We start from the raw sequence: 21,639 nt of genomic DNA on the forward strand, positions 1-21,639 counted from the left end.
CACAAACTATCGAAACACTGCCAGTTTGGAGCGGGACTGGAAGATACCTTAAGGGATAAGTTTGTGTGTGGGCTTCAAAGTGAAGGAACCCAGAAACGGCTTTTATCTGAAAAGGACCTTACGCTGGAAAAGGCTTTCAGCATTGCGGTATCATATGAAGCAGCAGCACGGGGCGCTGCAGAGATACAACAGAGACCGCAAGAATATGGCACAAACGAAATGTCATATGGAACAGAGAAGTGCTATCGCTGCGGCAGAACAACACATGACCAGAATGATTGCTGGTTCAAAGACAAAGTGTGCAGACAGTGTGGAAAAGTAGGACACATAGCACGAGTCTGCAGGTCGGGAAAGAAAACCAGCAATAAGAAACCTACCAAAGAAAAGTACAAGAAGGTACATAAGATGACGGAGAATAGTTCAGACGAACAAAAGAGTGATAACGACTCCGAAAGCAGGGAACTGAGTTGTCTGAAACGACATAATGTGATCACAACGGAGGATTACCGAACCATTTGGGTCACTCTCAAGTTAGCAGGAGTCCAGGTAAAGATGGAATTGGACACAGGATCAGCCCTAACAGTCATAAACTGACAGGACTACGAGCGGCTATTCTCACACATACCCTTGAGAGACACAAAAATTATTTTGAAGTCGTACACAGGGCAAAAAGTCTACCCCAAAGGAAAAATAAGGGTGACCATTATATGTAACGGTAAGGAAACACCAAAATTAGGCATGTATGTATTGCAAGATGGAGGACCACCATTACTGGGACGTGAATGGATCCGGAAAATACAACTGGATTGGCATTCCATACAGGCACTGACTGTGGCTGACAAAAAGGATAACGACGTCACACCTGGGCGACTGTCAAAGATCCTAACTGACACGAAAGAAGTGTTCCAGCGAGGACTCGGAACACTAAAAGGCATGACAGCGACGATTAAAATTGAAGAAAACGCAAGACCAAAATGTTTTAAGGCCAGACCGGTACCTTATGCGATCCGCCCAGCCGTCGAAGCAGAGCTGGAGTGTCTGGAATGTTCAGGTGTACTGCCCAAGGTAGACTGGAGCGAGTGGGCTACACCCATCGTCCCTGTGATGAAAAAGTCGTTGAGCAGCACGCCTGGGGAACCAAGGAAGGTTCGCATCTGTGGGGACTTTAAGGTAACAGTGAACCCGGTCCTTCACACCGTACAATATCCACTTCCGCGGATTGAAGATATTTTCACCTCGCTATCTGGAGGGAAACGCTTCACTAAGATTGATCTGGCCCAGGCGTATCTGCAAATGGAGGTAGAAGAAGCATCAAAAAAATACCTCACAATCAACACCCATAAAGATCTCTACCAATACAACCGGCTGGTATTCGGGGTAGCATCAGCTCCGCTATTTGGCAGAGGGCAATGGAACAAGTCCTGCAAGGGATCCCAGGGACCCAGTGTTATTTGGACGATATCCTGGTCACAGGCGAAAATGACAGTGATCACCTTGCCAACCTGGAGCAGGTGCTCACTAGATTGCAGGAATATGGGCTCTAAGCTAACCGCCCCAAATGCGAGTTTTTTAGAAAACAGGTCTCGTATTGTGGCCATGTTATCGATAAAGAGGGGTTACATAAGTCCCCAGAGAAGATTGAGGCAGTAGTCAAGGCTCCAGCACCGGAAAATGTGTCACAACTGAGGCCGTTCCTCGGGCTGGTAAACTACTACCATAAGTTCTTGCCAAATTTGTCTACAATACTACACCCACTGAACACCCTACTGCAAACTGGGGTGCCATGGAAGCGGAGTGACGAATGTAGACGAGCTTTCCAGAGGAGCAAAACACTAATCACATCGAAAGAGGTATTGGCCCATTACAACCCAGCATTACCAATTCGGTTGGCATGTGATGCGTCACCCTATGGCATTGGAGCGGTGCTGTCGCACAAATTCTCAGACGGCTCAGAGAGGCCAATAGCCTTTGCGTCACGATCACTAACCTCAGCCGAGCGTAACTACGCCCAGATTGACAGGGAGGCCCTCAGCCTAGTGTGGGGAGTGAAAAAGTTGAATCACTATCTGCACGGGCAGAAATTCACCTTGCTGACTGATCACCAGCCTCTTGTCTCCATTTTTAATCCAAAGAAGAGCGTTCCGGTGATGACTGCGCAACGACTACAAAGATGGGCACTTTTTCTAGGGGTGCACCACTATCAGATTGAATATAAGGGCACGAAACAGCATGGAAATGCTAATGGGCTATCACACCTGCCTCTGCCTACTGCGGAGGAAGCACCAGCAGTGGATCCTGTCGAAATATTCCATTCGACTATTGTTGAATACCTACCGGTAACTAACGCTTGTATCGAAAAGGAAACCTGAAATGACCCGACACTGTCTCGGGTATATGATTTGACGGTGAAGGGATGGCCAGCACATGGCGACTCACTGTTGCCAGCATTCTCGACAAGGAGAGAACAGCTGTCAGTGTGCCGGGGGACCTTGATGTGTGGATCCCGAGTGGTAATTCCACCCAAGTTAAGGGATAGAGTGCTCAATGAGCTTCATGAGGGTCATCTGGGAGGGGTAAAAATGCGAAGCCTAGCCAGGGCTTATGTGTGGTGGCCGGGAATCGATAAACAAATCGAGGACCTGACCAAGAGCTGCTCAGGATGCCAGAAAGTCCAAAATGCACCACCACAGGCCCCTCTACACCCATGGGAGTGGCCCTCATCTCCATGGCAACGGGTGCATATTGATTTTGCTGGTCCATTCATGGACTCAATGTTTTTAATAGCCGTGGATGCGCACTCGAAATGGCCTGAGGTCATCAAAATGTCCTCCACCACCACGGAGAAAACTATTGCAGTCCTACGGACCATTTTTGCCAGGAATGGCTTGCCAGAACAGATTTGCTCCGACAACGGACCACAGTTTGTGTCCGAAGAGTTCCGGAGGTTCTTGAAAAAGAATGGGGTAAGGCATTACACATCCGCCCCGTATCATCCAGCCACAAATGGATTGGCTGAGAGGTTCGTACAAACCTTTAAGAAGGCAATAAAGGCTATGTACAATGACAGCATTCTGCTGCAGCACAAGGTGGACAATTTCCTGTTCGCCTACCGGAATGCGACACATGCAGTCACCAACCAGGCCCCGGCCATGATGTTCTTTAACCGAAGGTTAAGATCTCGCCTGGATTTGCTCAGACCAAACGTACGAAGAGATGTTGAGAGTAAGCAATTCCAGCACATCCATGAGAAGCCAACAAGGAGCTTCAATGTAGGGCAACCAGTCTTGGCCCGCGACTACCGAACAGAAAAATGGCAGCCAGGAACGATATGCACACGGCAGGGCCCACTAATGTACACAGTGGATGTTGGGGAGAGCATCATGAGACGCCATGCTGACCAGATCCTAGAGTCACAGGAACAAGTCAACCCCATGCCTCGCCCATACGTACCTGGTGATGAACCCGACGTACAGGTCGCATCTACCCCAGAAACAGTAGCATCGGAAGCTGATGAACCAACCGACGACAGGGGGCCAGAATCGCCTCCGCACCAAGAGCAAGACACTCGGGAAAGGCGCTATCCAGAAAGGATCAGGAAGCCTCCCCAAAGACTGAATATATAAATAGACTATTTTCAGCTAATGTTGCATGTTAAAAGTGTTAATTGTAATTAGTTTGATATTTAATTGTTAAATGAGTGTTATGGTACTGTTAATCTAAAAGGGGAGGAATTGTAATGTATATACCTTTAAGGGGGGAACTATCTTTTACAGCTCATGTATACTGCAGTACTGGCAGTGATCACACCTGCATATAGTACTGAGTAGTAATCTGTACAGATCAGTTCCAGTGTGAGCCACGTTGAGTAAACACCCGTTGTACCGTTTCTCCTGCAGTCTGTGTCTTATTATACACGGACACAACAAGAATGGTGGTTAACAAAAAAGGAAACCCAAAAATCTTCTACCGGCATGTAAACAGTAAGTTTGTAATAAAAGGCGGCGCACCAATGTCAGTGTTCTTGCTCAGGAAAAACATCCCCAGCATCGAAGCTTTGACCACGCTCGATCAGCTCCGATGGACGGGTCACATTGTCCGCATGCCCGATACGAGACTCCCAAAACAAGTTCTCTACTCAGAGCTCTGGCACGGCAAGAGAGCCCCAGGTGGGCAGAGGAAACGCTTCAAGGACACCCTCAAAGCCTCCTTGAAAAAGTGTAACATCCCCACCGACACCTGGGAAGCCCTGGCCCAAGACTGCGCAAAGTGGAGGAGAAGCATCTGGGAAGGCGCCGAACACCTTGAGTCTCGTCGCCGGGAGCAAGCGGAAGCCAAGCGCAGGCAGCGGAAGGAGCCCAAGTCAACCCAAGCACCCCACTCACCCACCCCTTCAACCACTGTCTGCTCCACCTGTGACAGAGACGGCAGGTCCCGCATTGGACCCACCAGTCACCTGCAAACTCATTTTTAATGTGGAAGCAAGTCATCCTTGATTCTGAGGGACTGCCTAAGAAGAAAAGGGGCCTATTAGGGACAAAGAAGGTGATATATGCTTAGAGGCGCAGGGCAAGGCTAGAATGCTCAATGAGTACTTTGTATCGGTGTTTACTAAGGAGGTGGATGCCTACAAAATATCGGTAGAAGTGGAAAATGTAGAAGCAATGGAAGGGGTGAAAATTGATAGACAGGGTGTACTAGAAAGGCTGGGTATGCTTAGAGTGGATATGTCACCTGGTCCAGATGGCTTGCATCCCAGGTTGCTAAGGGAACTGGGGGAGGAGATAGCGGAAGGGCTTGCCATAATTTTCCTATCTTCCCTAGAGGATTAGAAAATGGTAAATGTGACACCATTGTTCAAGAAAGGGTGTAAGGACAATCCTAGTAACTACAGGCTGGTCAGTTTAACATCAGTGGTGGGTAAAATTTTAGAAACAATAATCAAGGAACAAATTAACGGGCACTTGGAGAGGTTTATACTAATTAAGGAGAGCCAACATGGATTTGTAAAAGGCAAATCGTGTCTGGCTAATCTAATTGAATTTTTTGATGAAGTAACAGGGAGGATTGATGAAGGGAATGCAATGGATGATGTCTACATGGATTTTAGGAAGGCGTTTGACAAAGTACTACATAGAAGGCTAGTTAACAAAATTGAGGCTCATGGAATAGGTGGGTCAGTGGCAGCTTGGATAAGGAATTGGCTTAAGAACAGAAAACAGCGAGTTGTGGTAAATGGCTGTTTTTCCAGACTGGAGGATGGTAGACAGTGGTGTTCCCCAAGGTTCAGTGCTAGAGCCACTGCTTTTTTGATATATATAAATGACCTGGATATTGGAATACAAAGTAGAATTTCTAAATTTGCTGATGACACCAAACTTGGGGGTGTGGTAAACAGTGAGGATGATACCAATCGACTGCAACAGGACATAGAAAGGCTAGCAGAATGGGCAGGCAAGTGGCAGATGGAATTTAATACAGAGAAGTGTGAGGTGATGCATTTTGGCAGAAGGAACAGGGAGAGGCAATATACACTTAATGGCACAGTTTTAAAGAGTGTGCAGGGACAGAGGGACCTGGGAGTTAATGTGCATAGGTCCCTGAAGGTGGCAGGACATACTGAGAGAGTGGTTAGCAAAGCATATGGGATCTTGGGCTTCATAAATAGAGGTATTGAGTACAAAAGTAGAGAAGGTATGCTGAACCTTACAAAGCGCTAGCTAGGCCACAACTGAAGCATTGTGTCCAGTTTTGGTCACCACATCTTAGGAAGGATGTGAAGGCCCTTGAGAGGGTGCAAAGAGATTTACCAGAATGGTTCCGGGGATGTACGATCTTAGTTACAAGGACAGGTTGGAGAAGCTGGATTTGTTATTATTAGTACAAAGGAGGTTGAGGGGTGATTCAATAGAGGTGTACAAGATTATGACGGGTTTGGATAGGCTAGACACGGAAAGGCTGTTCCCACTAATTGATGGTACAAGGACTAGGGAACACAGATTTAAGATTTTGGGCAAGAGATACAGGGGGGATGCGAGGAAAAACTTTTTTATGCAGTGATTGGTGAGGACTTGGTACTCGCTGCCAACGGAGGTGGTGGAAGCGGAAACACTCAATGTTTTCAAGGGGAGACTGGATAGGCTCTTGAGAGAAATAAAGTTGCAGGGCTACAGGGATAGAGCGGGAGAATGGGAATGACTGGACTGCTCTACACAGAGCCGGCACGGACTCAATGGGCCGAATGGCCTCCTTCTGTGCCGTTATGATTTTATGACTCTATGACAAGTTGGTGCCGTTATGACTCTATGGCCTAGAAATTCAGTATCGCCACGTTTGGGGCGTTATACTCGAGCGGGCGCCCGGCGCAAATTATCGCCACCTTCAGTGAAATTGACCTGCTTCGCCCCAAGAGGTGCTTGGAGCGTTAAAGCAGGCGCTGCAAGACTGTCCTAAGGTGCTAAGCTGGAGAAGCAAGGCGCTACCACCGAGGGCAGGCGCAGCGCAGGTGCAGCCAGTTAGCGATTGCAGGCAGACACGCTGGCGCTGGTCAGCTCTTAAAGGGGGAGGGTCGATTTGGATTGCAGCCATGCCCTGCACATTGGAGCCCTGATTCTCAGCCTGGACAGACCTGCTGCCACATTCTAACGCCTAGGACCATGGAGAGGGCCAGGGAGCGAGCGCAGCGGTTCAGTGAAGGGGCCCTGCAGGTTCTGGTTGGCGCAGTGGCGCGCGGGCGATCTATCCTGTTTCCGGACAGTGGCTGGAGGCCGCTGCCCACCGACTACCGCAAAGCTTGGAGGGAGGTGGCTCACAGAGTGACCTCCAGCAGCATGGTACCTAGGACCCCTGTGCAATGCAGGAAGAAGTTCAACGACCTCACTCGGGTTGTCAGGGTGAGTACCCTTTTCAGTATCCTCTTCATCCCTGCATGTGCACCTCACTTTATGGCCAAAGGGTCCTGAAAGCCCCAATGGCCAGCCCTCATCCAACACCTATGGGGCTTTCATGAAACTCACATGCACATTCACCACTTTACACACTAAGGGCTATTCGACCATGGGAGGCAGCGCAGCCAAGATCAGGGCTTCACACTGTACTCAGAGCCCGTCCTTTCTCTTGCAGGGCAAGCTGGCCCACAATAGGAGGCAGCAGCAACGGACCGGGGGAGGCCGGCCTCACCTTAAAGACCTCAGTGATCTGGAGCAGCGAGTCCAGCGCATTATGGCAGGCCGGCTGATTGGCCCCGTCGCCACTGGAGATGCCGACCCCGTTCTGGACAGCAATGGTAAGGTCATCACCTTTTCACCTCTCTCCTTCCACTTGTGCCTCACACCAGCATCCTTTGCCACTATCGAACCAATACAGTGCATTGCAGCACTCATGCCTCCCTCGCTACCGCCCTGTCCTCACGCTAAAGCAACTCTTGTACCTCCCTGCTCTCAGATGGTGAATCACCAGGTGAGGAGGCGGGCCCTCAAGCTGCCACTGTGAGTGATTCTGAAGGCGAGGAGGAAGAGGAAGCCGGACCATCAGTGCCACCCTCAGCCGAGGCAGCCCATGGCCATAATGGGGACATGTCTTCCCTGGAGGGGAGCAGGGGGGGAAGGGTCTGAGGAGGGTGAAGCTCCGGGGCCCAGCAGGCTGCAGCAATGCAGGGGGTTAGGGAAGCTCGGCAGCCTTCTCCCCGGAGGGAGAGTCTGGCCTCCAGTCCTGCTACAGTGAGTGCAGAAGAGGTGCGGCTCCTCACTGAAATGGGCGCCCAGGCGGAGCAGAGGCACACTGAGCTCATGGCTGCAGTGGCAAGGATGCCCAACTCCATTGAGTCACTGGCAAGCAGTATCCAGGACTTCGGTGCAGCACTGGCAAGGAGTCTGCAGGACTTCGGTGCAGCACAGGCGGCTTCCACGCCAGTGCTTAGTGGTGCCATGCAGTCAGTGGCTGGTCTGATGCAGACACAGATTGAGGCCACACGAGCACTGACTGCTGCCACCCTCACTGCATCGGGCACGAATTGTCAGGGCCCTCGCCGCGCCGCAGAAGGCCAGCAGTCTGTGCTTCAGCAGATTGCTCCGCATGCTGCAGTGCTGCCCCGTGGGAGTGCCAGTATGTCATCCGACCAGGGAGTGCCTGTCCTCTGTCAGGATGGCAGCATTCCTGCTGCCAACACTGTCACTCCTCCACTGCAGCTGCCACCACCCATAGGACAGACTGCTGCCGCCTATGCAGAGTTGGAGCAGTCAGCAGCCGGGCCCTCCAGGCCCAGAGCTGGTCCAGGCCGTCCCCCAAGGGCATCTGCTGACTCAGTTTCTGACACTCAGCAGCCTTCCCCCAGCCTTGCTGCACCACTGGGGTCCCATTGCGGAGGAGCTGCAGGGTGGGAAGGGGCCAATCTTGCAAGCGAAGCAGATCACCCTCGAAGGCCAAAAAGCTATACATTTTTTTAGTGAAGGCCGAGGATCGTGGTCATTTTTTGTTAACTCTTTTGTTCATTGTCTCCAGGTTGTGAGAGCCAGTTATGTATCTGACTGCTTTTTTGGGGGTTTCTCTGTATTACTTTGTCATGCGGGAAGGGCACACAGTTTGTTAAATAAATAATTGTCTTTATTCAGATTGTGCATGATTGCTCTTTGAACTATTTGTTGCCTTGACCAGCTCCGGGTTTGTGGAACCGTTCCATTCATGTTCTTTCAATGGCACAAGCCATTCCCTCAGAGGGGGCCTAGAACCGACTTGCAATAAGCCGCTGACGGACGGCCCTTGCACTTTGTGCCTCCCTCCCGTCTTGGTGCTCCTCCTCCTCCTCCTCTGCTGGTGCTCCAATGTCTGCTGGCAGTGGCTGAGTCCTGAGGATAGCCAGGTTATGCAGCATGCAGCACACGACAATGAAATGGGAGACTCGTTCAGGCGAGTACTGAAGGGCTCCCCCGGAATGGTCAAGACAGTGGAACCATTGCTTTAGCATGCCAATTGTGTGCTCAATGATGTTCCTGGTCGCTTGATGGCTGTCATTGTATCGTTCATCAGCAGGGGTGCTGGGCGCACGGAGCGGGGTCATCAGCCAGGTGCACAGAGGATAGTCCTTGTCCCCGAGAAGCCAGCCTCCTGGGTGAGCCGGGGCTTTGAAAAGGTCTGCCACAGAAGTCTGGCGCAGGATGAAGGCGTCGTGGCTGCTGCCTGGAAAGCGGGCATTGACAGCTAGTATCAGCTGTCTGTGGTCACACACCAACTGCACGTTCAACGAATGGAACCCCGTCCAGTTGCAGTAATCCTCGGCATTCTCTTGAGGCGCCTGCAAAGCCACATGCGTGCAGTCAATAGCGCCCTGGACCATGGGGAAGCCTGCTATACTTGCAAATCCCATTGCGCGCTCTTGCTGCTTGTCCAGGGTCATGGGGAAGGAAATGTACTGACGTCTCCTTTTGAAGGGGCTATTCGTGACTTGGTGGATGCAGCAATGCACCGCAAACTGGGAGACATTGGCAATGTCCCCAGTAGCGGATTACAAGGAGCCGGTGGCATAGAAGTTGAGAGCCACTGTAACCTTCACTGCCACTGACAGAGACGTCCTGCTCCTCAGCTGAGGCTGCAGATCTGTCTGAAGCAGGTGGCAGAGCTCAGTGACCACCTCCCTGCTGAATCGAAGCCTCCGAATACACTGCTCCTCAGACATGTTGAGGTAGGAGAACTGCTGGCGGAATACCCTGGGAGGGTAAGGTCTCCTGTGCCAACGCCTGTTGGCCCTCCTCCGTCGGGCCATGATTGGCACTCTCTCTCGGCATCTCTGAGCTCTCTCAATGCAATGGAGAAACCCAACGTTTCCACCCATTGCAGCCCCCATAATATGTGGCCACTCAAGGCTATGGCACTGAAAAATCAATCCAACTGCAAAGTTCTGGGCTGAAGCCAGAAGTACCTGTGCGAGCGCTGAGTCAATGCAGAAAGCTCTCTCCCTTTGTCTCTCTGCAAATCTCTCTCTCTCACAGGAGGAGTGGTCCAAAATGGCTACCACTAAGAAGCCAGGAAGAGCCCCCTTTAAATAGCGCCCCCCCAGCCCCACAGCGACTGGGAACCGTTCCAGTCAACCAGTCGCTGGGAGCGCCAGGCGGAAAGAAGTTCCGGTTCGGGGTGCCCCAAGGGCGTTGCACCATGAAATGATGTCAGGATCTGCGCGCGCAGCTGAGCGGGCGTTGCGGTTTTGCGCCACCGCTAAATGTCCGCTCAATTTCGCGAGAGGCGCAGGTCTCGCCGCGCCCGGGCGCTAGCCGCTTCGCGCCCCACTTATCGCCCTCTTAAGGCACTAACGGCTGGCGTTACCAACTGAATTTCTCCCCCATGACTATGACCCTCACCACCGCCCCTACCCCCCCAAATGGGCTTACCTTGCTTCAGTTTTTTCTTGATGTCGGTGGATGACCTCCGCACCAGCCAGCTACTTCTTTACACCATCAGGTGCAAGAAATTGTCACCCTAAATTGGACCATTTTGCACTGGTTTTCCAGCTAATGGGTGCAAGAAGGTCCATTTTCAACCCTTTACTCTCTAGAAATCCATACCTACTCCCTTCTATCTAGCCACCTCCCTCCTTTTTCAAAAGCTTCCTGAAAAACCTTGTTTTCAGCGGTGCCTTTGATCCTCACCATAATCATCTTCATTTTAGCCCTTTCCCTTCTTTTTCAGCATCCATTGTTCCCTTTCCTCTTTAATATGAAGCATCTTGACACATCTTCATGCACATAAGGAATGCTATGGAAATTCAGTCTTTACGTAACATTAAAATTTTAATCGGCCATCCACACAAAGGTCCCGTTTTCCCAGTACAAATCGCTGCAGACCAAATTGTACAACATGACTCTTCCAACTCATGCCACTCTGAAACAAGTACCTGTATCAATCCAGTACTTCGATAGAATAGCAGTAATATTCCTCTCTTTGGGGTGTTTGCTTCACTGACAGTTTTCTCCAACTGTGAAATTGGGTTGAGGACCTGCTCAGAACTCTGTCCTTGAGCAGACTGCTGGGAGATCGATAGGAGTTATCACACAATGATGTACTCTCACTGCTGAGGCAGTGCCGCTAAGACTCAACACATGGAAAAATATAGAAATGAGCCTGAATCTCACCAGTCTCCAGTGTGTTTCACTAGCATACCTGCACATACTACCTATTTGTGAGAATGCTTATCTATGCAGAACTGGGGTCCTTTAGGGCAGTCATCTTAGGTGTGAATCAGTGATATAATCAATACCCAACAGCAGAGCCACTGGCAAATGAAAAGCAGTGATGTTGGAAACACAAACTACTGGAAATAAATCATTGTTTCTAAGCCCGCTTGAAAGGTGCATATGTACAGTTTAATTATCGGCTGACTCTTTAGGTGATGCTCTCGTGTGTTTATCTTAAATCATGGTTTCTCTGATGTGTGTACTTATCCATTTTGCTGCATTATCTGCTATAACCTGTAGCTGCTAATTAAAATGGATCATTATTGTAGCATGACCAAGTATCATGTACTTACAATCAGAATACAGTTCAAATTCCTGGTCTGTTCCACCTGATACTGTGAGAAGGGCCTGTGAACTAATACTGTTTAGATCCACCGTTTCAATGTCAGCCACCATGGAATTCACAACAGTCTGGTCAAATAATGCAGGCCTGGCAATCTGTGCAGGACAATACACAAACACATTTTACAGAGCTGCCAATGGGTACAACACAAAAAACACAAATAATTGGTGTTGAAGATGTGGCTCAACACCTGCCTGTGCGAGATGTAAAAATGAAGTTTGCCGTTTTAGAGAAGACACAAATCTTTGTGCGATGGGCAGCTTCTTTTCAGATAGGGTATCTGGGAGATTTTCCAGTGATGAAGATATCCAGTGCTCCCAATGCTTAGCAAAATTTCTAATGTCTGCCAGCAAGCTGATAAAGAAAAAAAAATTGATTGGTAAGTTGTAAGTGTTGTTCTAAACCTTTTAGAGAAAGCTTCCTTTGCATCTTACACATCAAAATATTTTTTAAAAACCAATATGAATCTATAATTCTCTTTGCTGTATCTAATTGCATATTTAAAAAGTTATTAACTGATATTATTCAAAATAACCATTTCAAAGTTTTTTCTCATGAAATCCTATTTGTTTTCTAAGGTTATTTACAAAAGCAGCAACATTCCAGGGATGCAAGCAAAGGAGCCTCTTTGCACTGATAAATGTACATCAGGGGTAATAGCCATTCTAGTCAGAAGTTATACTGAATGTCAAAAACAGTGGCGTACACAAAATATTTGATTTGCTATATATACGTCCTCGCAACCAGAAGAACTGCACCAAGCTGTGCCGAACTTGATTTTAATGCTCAAGAGATTGTGATTTGAAGTTTTAAGTATCTATTATTATGCAAATCAAGTACATACATTAAGAGGGAAAAATTCGCTAGTGACCATTTTGGGTCCCAAACATCGCCTGGGTGCTAAATTTAGCGCCCGGCAAAAAATAGCACTGCCGATTGGTAAATTCAGTTTTAGCGCCCCAAGAGGGAGGTGGAGCACTAATTCAAGCACTTCACTTCCTGCTTAGAGCACTAACCCCAAATATCGGGCTGGTGCGTTCTGCAGTGCTACGCACTGGGCCATGTAACACTGCCGCATGGAAGGGTTACTCCCCCCATTAAAGGGGAGGGCCCAAGCTCACAACTCTGTGGGGCCCTACCTGGACCACAAGAGGAGTGCCGGGCTGCCAGATCGCGGCACGGACCCTGCATTCAAAGAGGGAATGGGCCGCGACAAGTAAGTCTGCCGATTTTGTTTTTCCCTGCCCGCCACCTCCCCTTTATTTAGAACCCCACGAGCCTCCTGCCGCTCCATTATCAGTCGCTGTCATCGCCCGCCGCAGATTCAGGGGGCGCGGGTCAATTTTGCAGTCGGGGCGAAAACGGGGTGCTGCGCATGGTGGTGACATCGTCATCGCCTGCGCAGCGGAGCGGGGTGCTACTGGCTACCGCCGCCGCTAAACTCCTGCTGAATTTAGCAGGAGTCATTAGCGGCACTGTACCCGGACAAAAAGTCGTTTGCACCCCATTAACATCCCGGGGGCACTAACGAGAGGCGCAAATGCACTGGATTTCTAGTCCAAACTCTTCGTTCCTTTAAGTGTCCAAGTACCTCAGTTACAAAACTACCACTTACAAGTTCAAGTCACCTTCTGTCCATTTAGTTAGCAAAATCACATTTGACAAATTGCACTGCCTCCTGATTGTACTCAAGGGAACAGCAGCCTGTCAACTCACATGGGCTAGTTGGATCTGCCAAATGTGCAGGAGAGCTTGTCTATCTTATATTGACCATACCACATTGTCATCACCACAGCCAGCAGATGTGCCCATCTCCAAAGTGGTGCATTTTTGCAAATGATAGGATAATGAGAGCAGGAGCTGCTGTCTGAGAAATTCGACCATTTACACCAGAAGTGTACCTGACTTAAGCTTGCAGAAAAGAAAAGTACGTTACCTACCTGACGTGTCAAACCAAGAAGTGATTAAGTTCAAATTCTTTGAAAATGAAAAAACTTTGAAATATCAGCTTTGACCGATGTGATTAGGAAAATATTTTTTCAACCAAGAAAGATTTCAGCAAATTGCATTCCAGGAGTTTCAGGCACTCAACCCTACTGTTATAGAGCCCTTACCATGAGGTAAACTATGGGTATTCCCATGTATGTCCTTATGATGGAGGCAGAACAGAAGCAGGAGGAAGAGGAAACACGGTGGCATAGTGGTTAGCACTGTTGCCTCACAGCGCCAGAGACCCGGGTTCGAATCCGGCCTCGGGCGACTGTCTGTGTGGAGTTTGCACATTCTCCCCGTGTTTGCGTGGGTTTTCTCCGGGTGCTCCGGTTTCCTCCCACAGTCCAAAGATGTGCAGGTTAGGTTGATTGGCTATGATAAATTGACCCTTAGTGTTAGGGGGATTAAATACGTGGGGTTACAGGGATAGGGTGGGATATGTGTTGGTGTAGGGGTTACGGGGATCGGGTGGGATATGTGTCGGTGCAGGCTCGATGGGCCGAAATGGCCTCTATCTGCACTGTGGGGTTTCTGTGATTCTGTGAAATGAAAGGGGCACCCAGGATAAAGCTACACCAGAGAAGATAAGATCAACTCAGAGATTCTCTTTCACCAGAGTCTACAGACTACATCACACCCTCGAGTGTGGTATCAGAAGCCAGGCAATAACTCAGCAAGGAGTGAAAGGCGGAATTGTGTCCCATTGCAAATTGACTTCCAAACAGAGTCTCAAACACAAAAAGCAATCAAAAAACAGTTATACTTCTGAACACTGGGCTTAATATCACAAAGTAGTTTTACTGTGCACATATACATTTACAGAAAGTGCTTCTTATTACCATGGTGCCTCTCTGTGTGGTTCTTACACCTATTCTCGTGCTCTACCAAAGGGCCAGGGATACCAGTGATGCTTGGCTATGCTGTAATATCCTGAGTCTTTTTGGACATCTCAGGGCTTCTGAGTAGCAGGAGGGCTCTTCTGCAAGCTGTACCACCACTACAGTTATGTGAACAACTTGGTCCTGTACCATGACACTTACATGAGCAGAGCATCTGAAAGGGCAAGTTGAAAAGATAACATAAGCAGCATCAGGAGAGAGAATGGCATCATGAAGCTGGACATTCGCCACGCTACTTGTGCTGGGTCCTGCATCTGAGTGCCCACTGATCAGCAGGAAGATACATCTGATGGCATGTCAGATTTTGCAGAAACTGAAAGATGATGCCCCAAAGCTCTCAGAAGCCAGTTCCAATCATTCTCTTCAAATGGTCCCCCATTGCCTGAATACCAGCGGTCAAACCATCCATGTTGGACTGGTCTGGAGGCCTCTCCGTTAGTGGGGGCAGAAGCAGACGTTCCTAGTGCCACCACTCACTTCAGATAGCACTGCATTGTGTCAAATCATTCTCATATATTGGCACTAAGGATGGCATTGGATTCTGTTATGGCCCCTGCCATCTATCCCAGGTTACCCTCAGTACCTCCATGTGAGTGCGATACTCATCCAGCATCCTTGTTTTTAGAAACACACCATCTGGAAAATGACAAGTGCTAACCCTCCATTGGAGTTCTAGTACTTAACATCACTGTATCATCAATACTATTATGCCTTTGTGGCGACACGCCACCACTGGACATAATCCGCTCACGGCGGCACAGACAGTCTAAGCAGAAGCCCCCAGCCGGGGGCCCTTTCCTCCAACAACTTGTTTCCCGCAGGGACAGGCTGCCGGGAGCACTTCCTGTCTGGGAAGTATTTAAGTGGATGCGCGGGCTTTTCTAGTTCCTGTTTGTCATGTGGTTGGAATAAAGCAGTTGTGTTTTCAATAGCTCTGGTCTCGACTCCCACGTTTGCCACGGTATCTCAACACTGGTGACCCCGACGCTCAGGACGAATCCTAAGCTAGCATGGCAGATACAAACGCAGTCACGGTTAAATTACCAGACTTTTGGGAGAACCTCGCCGAAGCCTGGTTCGTTCAAGCTGAGTCCAGATTCCGGCTGAAAGGCATTACAGTCGACGCCATGAAGTACGACTACCTCGTCGCCTCGCTCACCTACGCTACAGTCCCCAAGGTTTGGGCTGCGCTGCAGAATCCACCAACGGAGGGCAAGTACGAACATCTGAAGGCTGCGCTACTTAAAAAATTTCAAACGTCCTCTTACCAGCGCCACTGCCAACTCCTGGACCTCCCCGGCCTTGGTGACGCTTCACCATCAGACCTGCTTTCCCACATGCTGTCCCTCTCAGACGACAAAAATCCCGGCGCCCTTTTTCGCACGCTTTTCATTCGGCAGCTCCCCGCCAGCATCCGCCCGCTCATTGTGGAGTCTGACTCCACGGACCTGAATGATATAGCCGAAAAGGCCGACCGGCTGCTCTCTGCACAGGCCGCTCGCGACGTCGCGCCCGACCTCACGGCAACGACCACGCGGTCTTCCCGGGCCGCTAGGCCCGACCGCCCTACCACTCCGGGTCACTGCTACTACCACACCCGTTTTGGCGCTAGGGCTCAACGCTGCACGCCACCGTGTACCTTCAAACCCCCCCCCGCACCGGCCCCCGCGATGGCCGCGGGGCAGAAGGAGCCCCTACTGTACGTCACTGACAACAGAACCAACCGCCGATTTCTGTGCGACACAGGGGCCCAGCACAGCATCACCCCCGCCTCCGCCCTCGAGATCCAACGCGGCACACGGGGTATCACACTAGCTGCAGCCAACGGCTCTGAAATCCGCACATATGGCACCCGCATGGTCACGCTCGACCTCGCGGGCCGCCGCTACCGCTGGGAGTTCCTCACAGCCAAGGTCCTCTGCCCACTCATCGGCGCCGACTTCCTACGTGCCCACGGCCTCCTTGTCGACATTCCGAGGCACCGCCTCGTCGACATCAACACTATGGCCCCCATCCCCGGCGCCTTTACCCCGGCCCGTTCGGCCGGCCTGACGACCTACTGCCTCGCCAGAGCCACGGACGACTACTCGGCACTCCTAGCTGAGTTTCCCGCCCTCACTAAACCGACCTTTTCGGCCAAAGCCGCCAAGCACGGTGTGGAACACTATATCCCCACCACCGGCCCCCCAGTTTCTGCCCACGCCCGCAGACTCAACCCGGCCAAGCTGGAAATCGCGGTATCTCAACACCTTGTACATTAAATAGAAAGGAGTAGCTGAGCTTAGGTAGAGCGGTGTATATTGTCCTTCAATCTGTGTCAAGTATAGAAAACAGATTGGCTCTGGCAAAATTAAAAATTGCAGTCAACTTGTGAAGAAACTGGGATACACAAAAACTCTGAAAGTTACATTTTAAATGATCTCTCATCCATTTTTCTGTAGATTAATTGTCACTGAAAGTGCTGTTGTAACTATAAACTTGAGCCTTGTTTGTTTGTACATGTACCCTGTGATGTTGTGAATAACACCTGTATTCTGACTGATATAAAGCAATGTACTCTTCACACTGCCTAATTGTAGCCAGAGTATGATAAATAATAAGACATTTCTTCAAAAAAATCCATTTAAAAGATCACTTTCCAATTTGTAAATCGAGCAAAAATAGGTCTATAAAAAGATGTTTCTTACATCACTTAACATTGTGATGAATTATATTCTGATGATAGTTGCATTGAAATTCACAAATGAGTTTTATTAATGAGCAAATGAAACATTTTATTGAATTCTCTTCAAACTATAAATTTGTGATATTATATTGTCCACATTAGCTATCACAAAATAAAGGGGATGACTTATAAAAAAAGTACTTTTATATTTATTTTCCCTTCAATCATGTATTCTTACCTTTCTGGCATTTCTTGCATTGTTGCTGGAATTAGCACATCTGTCAGGACCTTGGGGAAAATAAAGAATATAACCTTTTTATTTTACTCAATGCAGGTGAATTTAAGAGATCACCAAGAAGTGTGGAACAATATCTCCCAATTTTATGAATGCATAGCAAACAAGTGATCAGTTAAAAATTACAAACCCTTGGATCTAGATTCTAGAGGGCCCTGTATTTCTACAGTGCCGACAAATCCCATGGACCTGATGGCCTACATTTGAGAGTTCTAAAAGAGGTGGCTGCAGAGATAGTGGATGCATTGGTTGTGATCTTCCAAAATTCCCTAGATTCTAGAACGGCCCCAGCGGATTGGAAGGTAGCAAATGTAACACCGCTATTCAAGAAAGGAGGGAGCGAGAAAACAGGAAACTACAGGCCAGTTGGCCTGACATCAGTCGTCAGAAAAATGCTGGAATCCATTATTAAGGAAGTGGTAACAGGGCACATGATTAGGCAGAGTCAACATGGTTTTATAAAAGGGAAATCATGCTTAACAAATTCATTAGAGGTTTTTGAGGATGTAACTAACAGGGTAGATAAAGGGGAACCCATGGATGTAGTGTATTTGGATTTCCAAAAGGCATTCGATAAGGTGCCACATAAAAGATTGCTACAAAAGATAAGGTGCTGGAGTTGGGGTAGTGCATTAGCGTGGATAGTGGATTGGTTAACAGACAGAAAACAGAGAGTAGGGATAAACGGGTCATTTTCAGGTTGACAGGCTGCAACTAGTGGGGTGTCGCAAGGATCAGCGTTTGGGCCTCAGTTGTTTACAATCTATATTAATGACTTAGATGAAGGGACTGAGTGCTATGTATCGAGGTTTGCTGATGATACAAAGCTAGGTGGGAAAGTAAGCTGTGAGGAGGACACAAAGAGCCTTCAAATGGATATAGACAGGCTAAGTGAGTGGGCAATAAGGTGGCAGATAGAGTATAATGTGAGGAAATGTCAGGTTATTCACTTTGGTAGGAAGAATAGAAAAACAGAATATTTTTTAAATGGTGAGAAATTATTAAATGTTGGTGTTCAGAGAGATCTAGGTGTCCTCGTACAGGAAACACAGAAAGTTAGCATGCAGGTACAGCAAGCAATTAAGAAGGCGAATGGCATGTTGGCTTTTATTGGAAGGGGGTTGGAGTACAAGAGTAAGGAAGTCTTACTACAATTGTACAGGGCTTTGGTGAGACCATACCTGGAGTACTGTGCACAGTTTTGGTCTCATTATCTGAGAAAGGACAGACATGCCTTAGAAGCAATGCAACGAAGGTTCACTAGATTGATCCCTGGGATGAGAGGATTGTCCTATGAGGAGAGATTGAGTAGATTGGGCCTATGCTCTCTGGGCCTATACTCTCTGGAGTTTAGAATAATGAGGTGATCTCATTGAAACATGTAAGATTCTGAGGGGGATTGACAGGGTAGATGCTGAGAGGTTGTTTCCTCTGGCTGGAGTCTAGAACGAGGGGACATAGTCTCAGGATAAGGGGGCGGCCATTTAAGACTGAGATGAGGAGGAATTTCTTCACTCAGAGGGTTGTGAATCTTTGGAATTCGCTACCCGAAAGGGCTGTGGATGCTGAATCATTGAGTATAGTCAACAACAACTTGTATTTATATAGCGCCTTTAACATAGTAAAACGTCCCAAGGTGCTTCACAGGAGTATTATAGGACAAAAAAAATGACACTGAGCCACATAAGGAGAAATTAGGGCAGATGACCAAAAGCTTGGTCAAAGAGGTAGGTTTTAAGGAGTGTCTTAAAGGAAGAGAGGTAGAGAGGCAGAGAGGTTTAGGGAGGGAACTCCAGATCTTAGGGCCCAGGCAACAGAAGGCACAGCCACCAATGGTTGAGTGATTAGGGATGCTCAAGATGGCAGAATTAAAGGAGCGCAGATATCTCGGGGGGTTGTGGGGTTGGAGGAGATTACAGAGATAGGGAAGGGCGAGGCCATGGTGGGATTTGAAAACAAGGATGAGAAGTTTGAAATCGAGGCATTGCTTAACCAGGAGCCAATGTAGGTCAGCGAGCACAGGGATGATGGTTGAACGGGATCTGGTGTGAGTTAGGACACGGGCAGCAAAGTTTTGGATGACCTCAAGTTTACGTAGGGTAGAACGTGGGAGGCCAGCCAAGGGTGCATTGGAATAGTCAAGTTTAAAGTTAACAAAGGCATGGATGAGGGTTTCAGCAGTGGATGAGCTGAGGCAAGGGCGGAGATGGGCGATATTACGGAGGTGGAAATAGGCAGTCCTAGTTATGCCATGGATATGTGGTCAGAAGCTCATTTCATGGTCAAATATGACACCAAGGCTGAGATAGATAGATTTTGGACTCTAGGGGAAATCAAGGGATATGGGGATCGAGCAGGAAAGTGAAGTTGAGGTCGAAGATCAGCCATGATCTTATTGAATGGCGGAGCAGGCTCAAAGGTCCGTATGGCCTACTCCTGCTCCTAATTCTTATGTTCCCCATCTTATACGAGATGGGGAAAGTCTTCCTTGGCTGTATTGGGCCCATCCTCTTGCTATATGATTGTGTGATAATTTTCTGATTATTTTTATCCACCAAGGGTGCGAGATCTACTTATTTGCTCCAAATCTCACTCGGTCTTTTTGGGATATCCTTCAGAGCCCTGAAAATCATGCCCAAGACATCTCTTAGCATTAATTCCATGACTGGATGGCCTGCTGCTAACTAACCTTGACAATATCTGACTTGAAGAGGCCACTTATGATACTCCATAGTTTAGTCCTTGTATGGCCTTATCTTCTTATGCTTCCACCTTTAATGGCCTGTGTATCTACACACCAAGGTCCTTCTGCTCCTGTACTCCATTTACATTCTTACCGTTTAAGGTGTATTTCCTTTCTCTACTCTTATTTCCAAAATGTATTACTTCACATGTAAGGAATAGACTGGTCACATAAAATGTAACAACTCTTACGTAAACTAACTAATTTCAAAAGATTACGGCCTAGAGTTTCCGCTAGTTTGCGCTGGTTTTACTGGTGCAATTTGTCTAAAATCGGCTAAACCAGCGTAAAAGATCGTGAATGTTAAGCATAAGTTACGTCAAGCGTAAATCGAGTTTCGCCGATCTTTAACACTGCTTTAAAAATCATTGTGCTGGAAGCCGGCCCTGCCCACAAAACTGGCCACGGTCCCAGATTTCTAATAAAGAGCATGGCAAGTTTCCGGTGATTGCGCCCGCTTGCGACCGTTTGTGGCGGCTCTTCAAATTAAGCTCATTTTTTTTTTTTAGGCGCAATGACACTAGTAGGCATGTTTTAAAAGTTTTTAATATTAAAAAAGATTTAATTTACGAAGAAACTGACTATGGTACACCAATGAAAACTAGTAAATGGTTCAGTATGATTTTTTAAAGTAATTTTCAGTTATTTAGAATCCGATTACTCACATGTGGCAGACTAGACACACTTAATAAAGATGCTTATTTTTTGTGAAAAGCCCATTTTCAGCTGTAATAATAAAACTGTACCAGGTTACCATTCTTAAATACATCAATAAATAGTTTTTGATGCAAGGAAGAAAAAATTATGTTCTATCACGCTGCCCGATTATGCTGGTTCATGGAAGATTTTATGTTTCTGATTATGCAAATGAGTTTAGGCAGAAACTTGAACTATAACTTCACTTCAGAAAAAACAGCGCAATTTCAAGAGCAATTTGCACCCAAGTTGCCGATTGCGCCCAAAGCGGAAACTCTACCCCCAAGAATGGATAGCCAGAAATCTGTATTTCAACATCTTGTGCCACAAGGGCATTAGTTGGGTCACACTTACGGCATATCACACCTTTTATTTATTTCTGATCTATTTAATCAGTACTCACTTTGTAGAGTATGGAGTCACATACACAAAATATATCAATGATGACAGGATTCTCCAGCAATGGAAGAAGATGGTCAGGCATCCCTTGCCAAAAGTGTAATAGAAAGTTCTGAATCTGAAAACCAAGTCCAACATAATGCACTTATTGTACCTTTTGGATTCAGGTTGGTTTTAATCTTTCTTAGGCATGCATAAAGAAAGTCAGACCACAACATTTTTTTAGAATCTCACCTCTTCAAAGTTTCCATTGATTGCATTATCCAGAATGCATTGGCAATGAGTTTTGTACATCATAATTAGTGTATCTACCTGTGTTGAAAAAAAGTACCACAAAATGTACTGTATTAGGACGGCAGTCTGCAATTCTCACTGTAACAATTTATAT

The 21,639-nt window shown here is 47.8% G+C and overlaps 1 protein-coding gene across 1 annotated transcript in view; it reads right to left on the reverse strand.

Annotated features, from left to right (window-relative positions):
- The window catches only part of rfx6 (regulatory factor X, 6), a 72,863-nt gene that overhangs the window by 37,083 nt on the left and 14,141 nt on the right, over positions 1 to 21,639 (reverse strand). The window contains exons 8-12 of the mRNA XM_085998213.1: positions 21,486 to 21,563; positions 21,256 to 21,369; positions 17,357 to 17,406; positions 11,757 to 11,916; positions 11,513 to 11,657 (exon numbers count right to left, since the gene is read on the reverse strand). Of these exons, the coding sequence (XP_085854339.1) occupies positions 11,513 to 11,657; positions 11,757 to 11,916; positions 17,357 to 17,406; positions 21,256 to 21,369; positions 21,486 to 21,563 (547 nt within the window). The remainder of the gene's footprint in view (positions 1 to 11,512; positions 11,658 to 11,756; positions 11,917 to 17,356; positions 17,407 to 21,255; positions 21,370 to 21,485; positions 21,564 to 21,639) is intronic.

This window comes from Somniosus microcephalus, chromosome 9 (genome assembly GCF_052327205.1).
Source record: "Somniosus microcephalus isolate GS21.2 chromosome 9, FLI_Smic_1.0, whole genome shotgun sequence".
In the NCBI taxonomy this organism is placed as follows: Eukaryota; Metazoa; Chordata; class Chondrichthyes; order Squaliformes; family Somniosidae; genus Somniosus; species Somniosus microcephalus.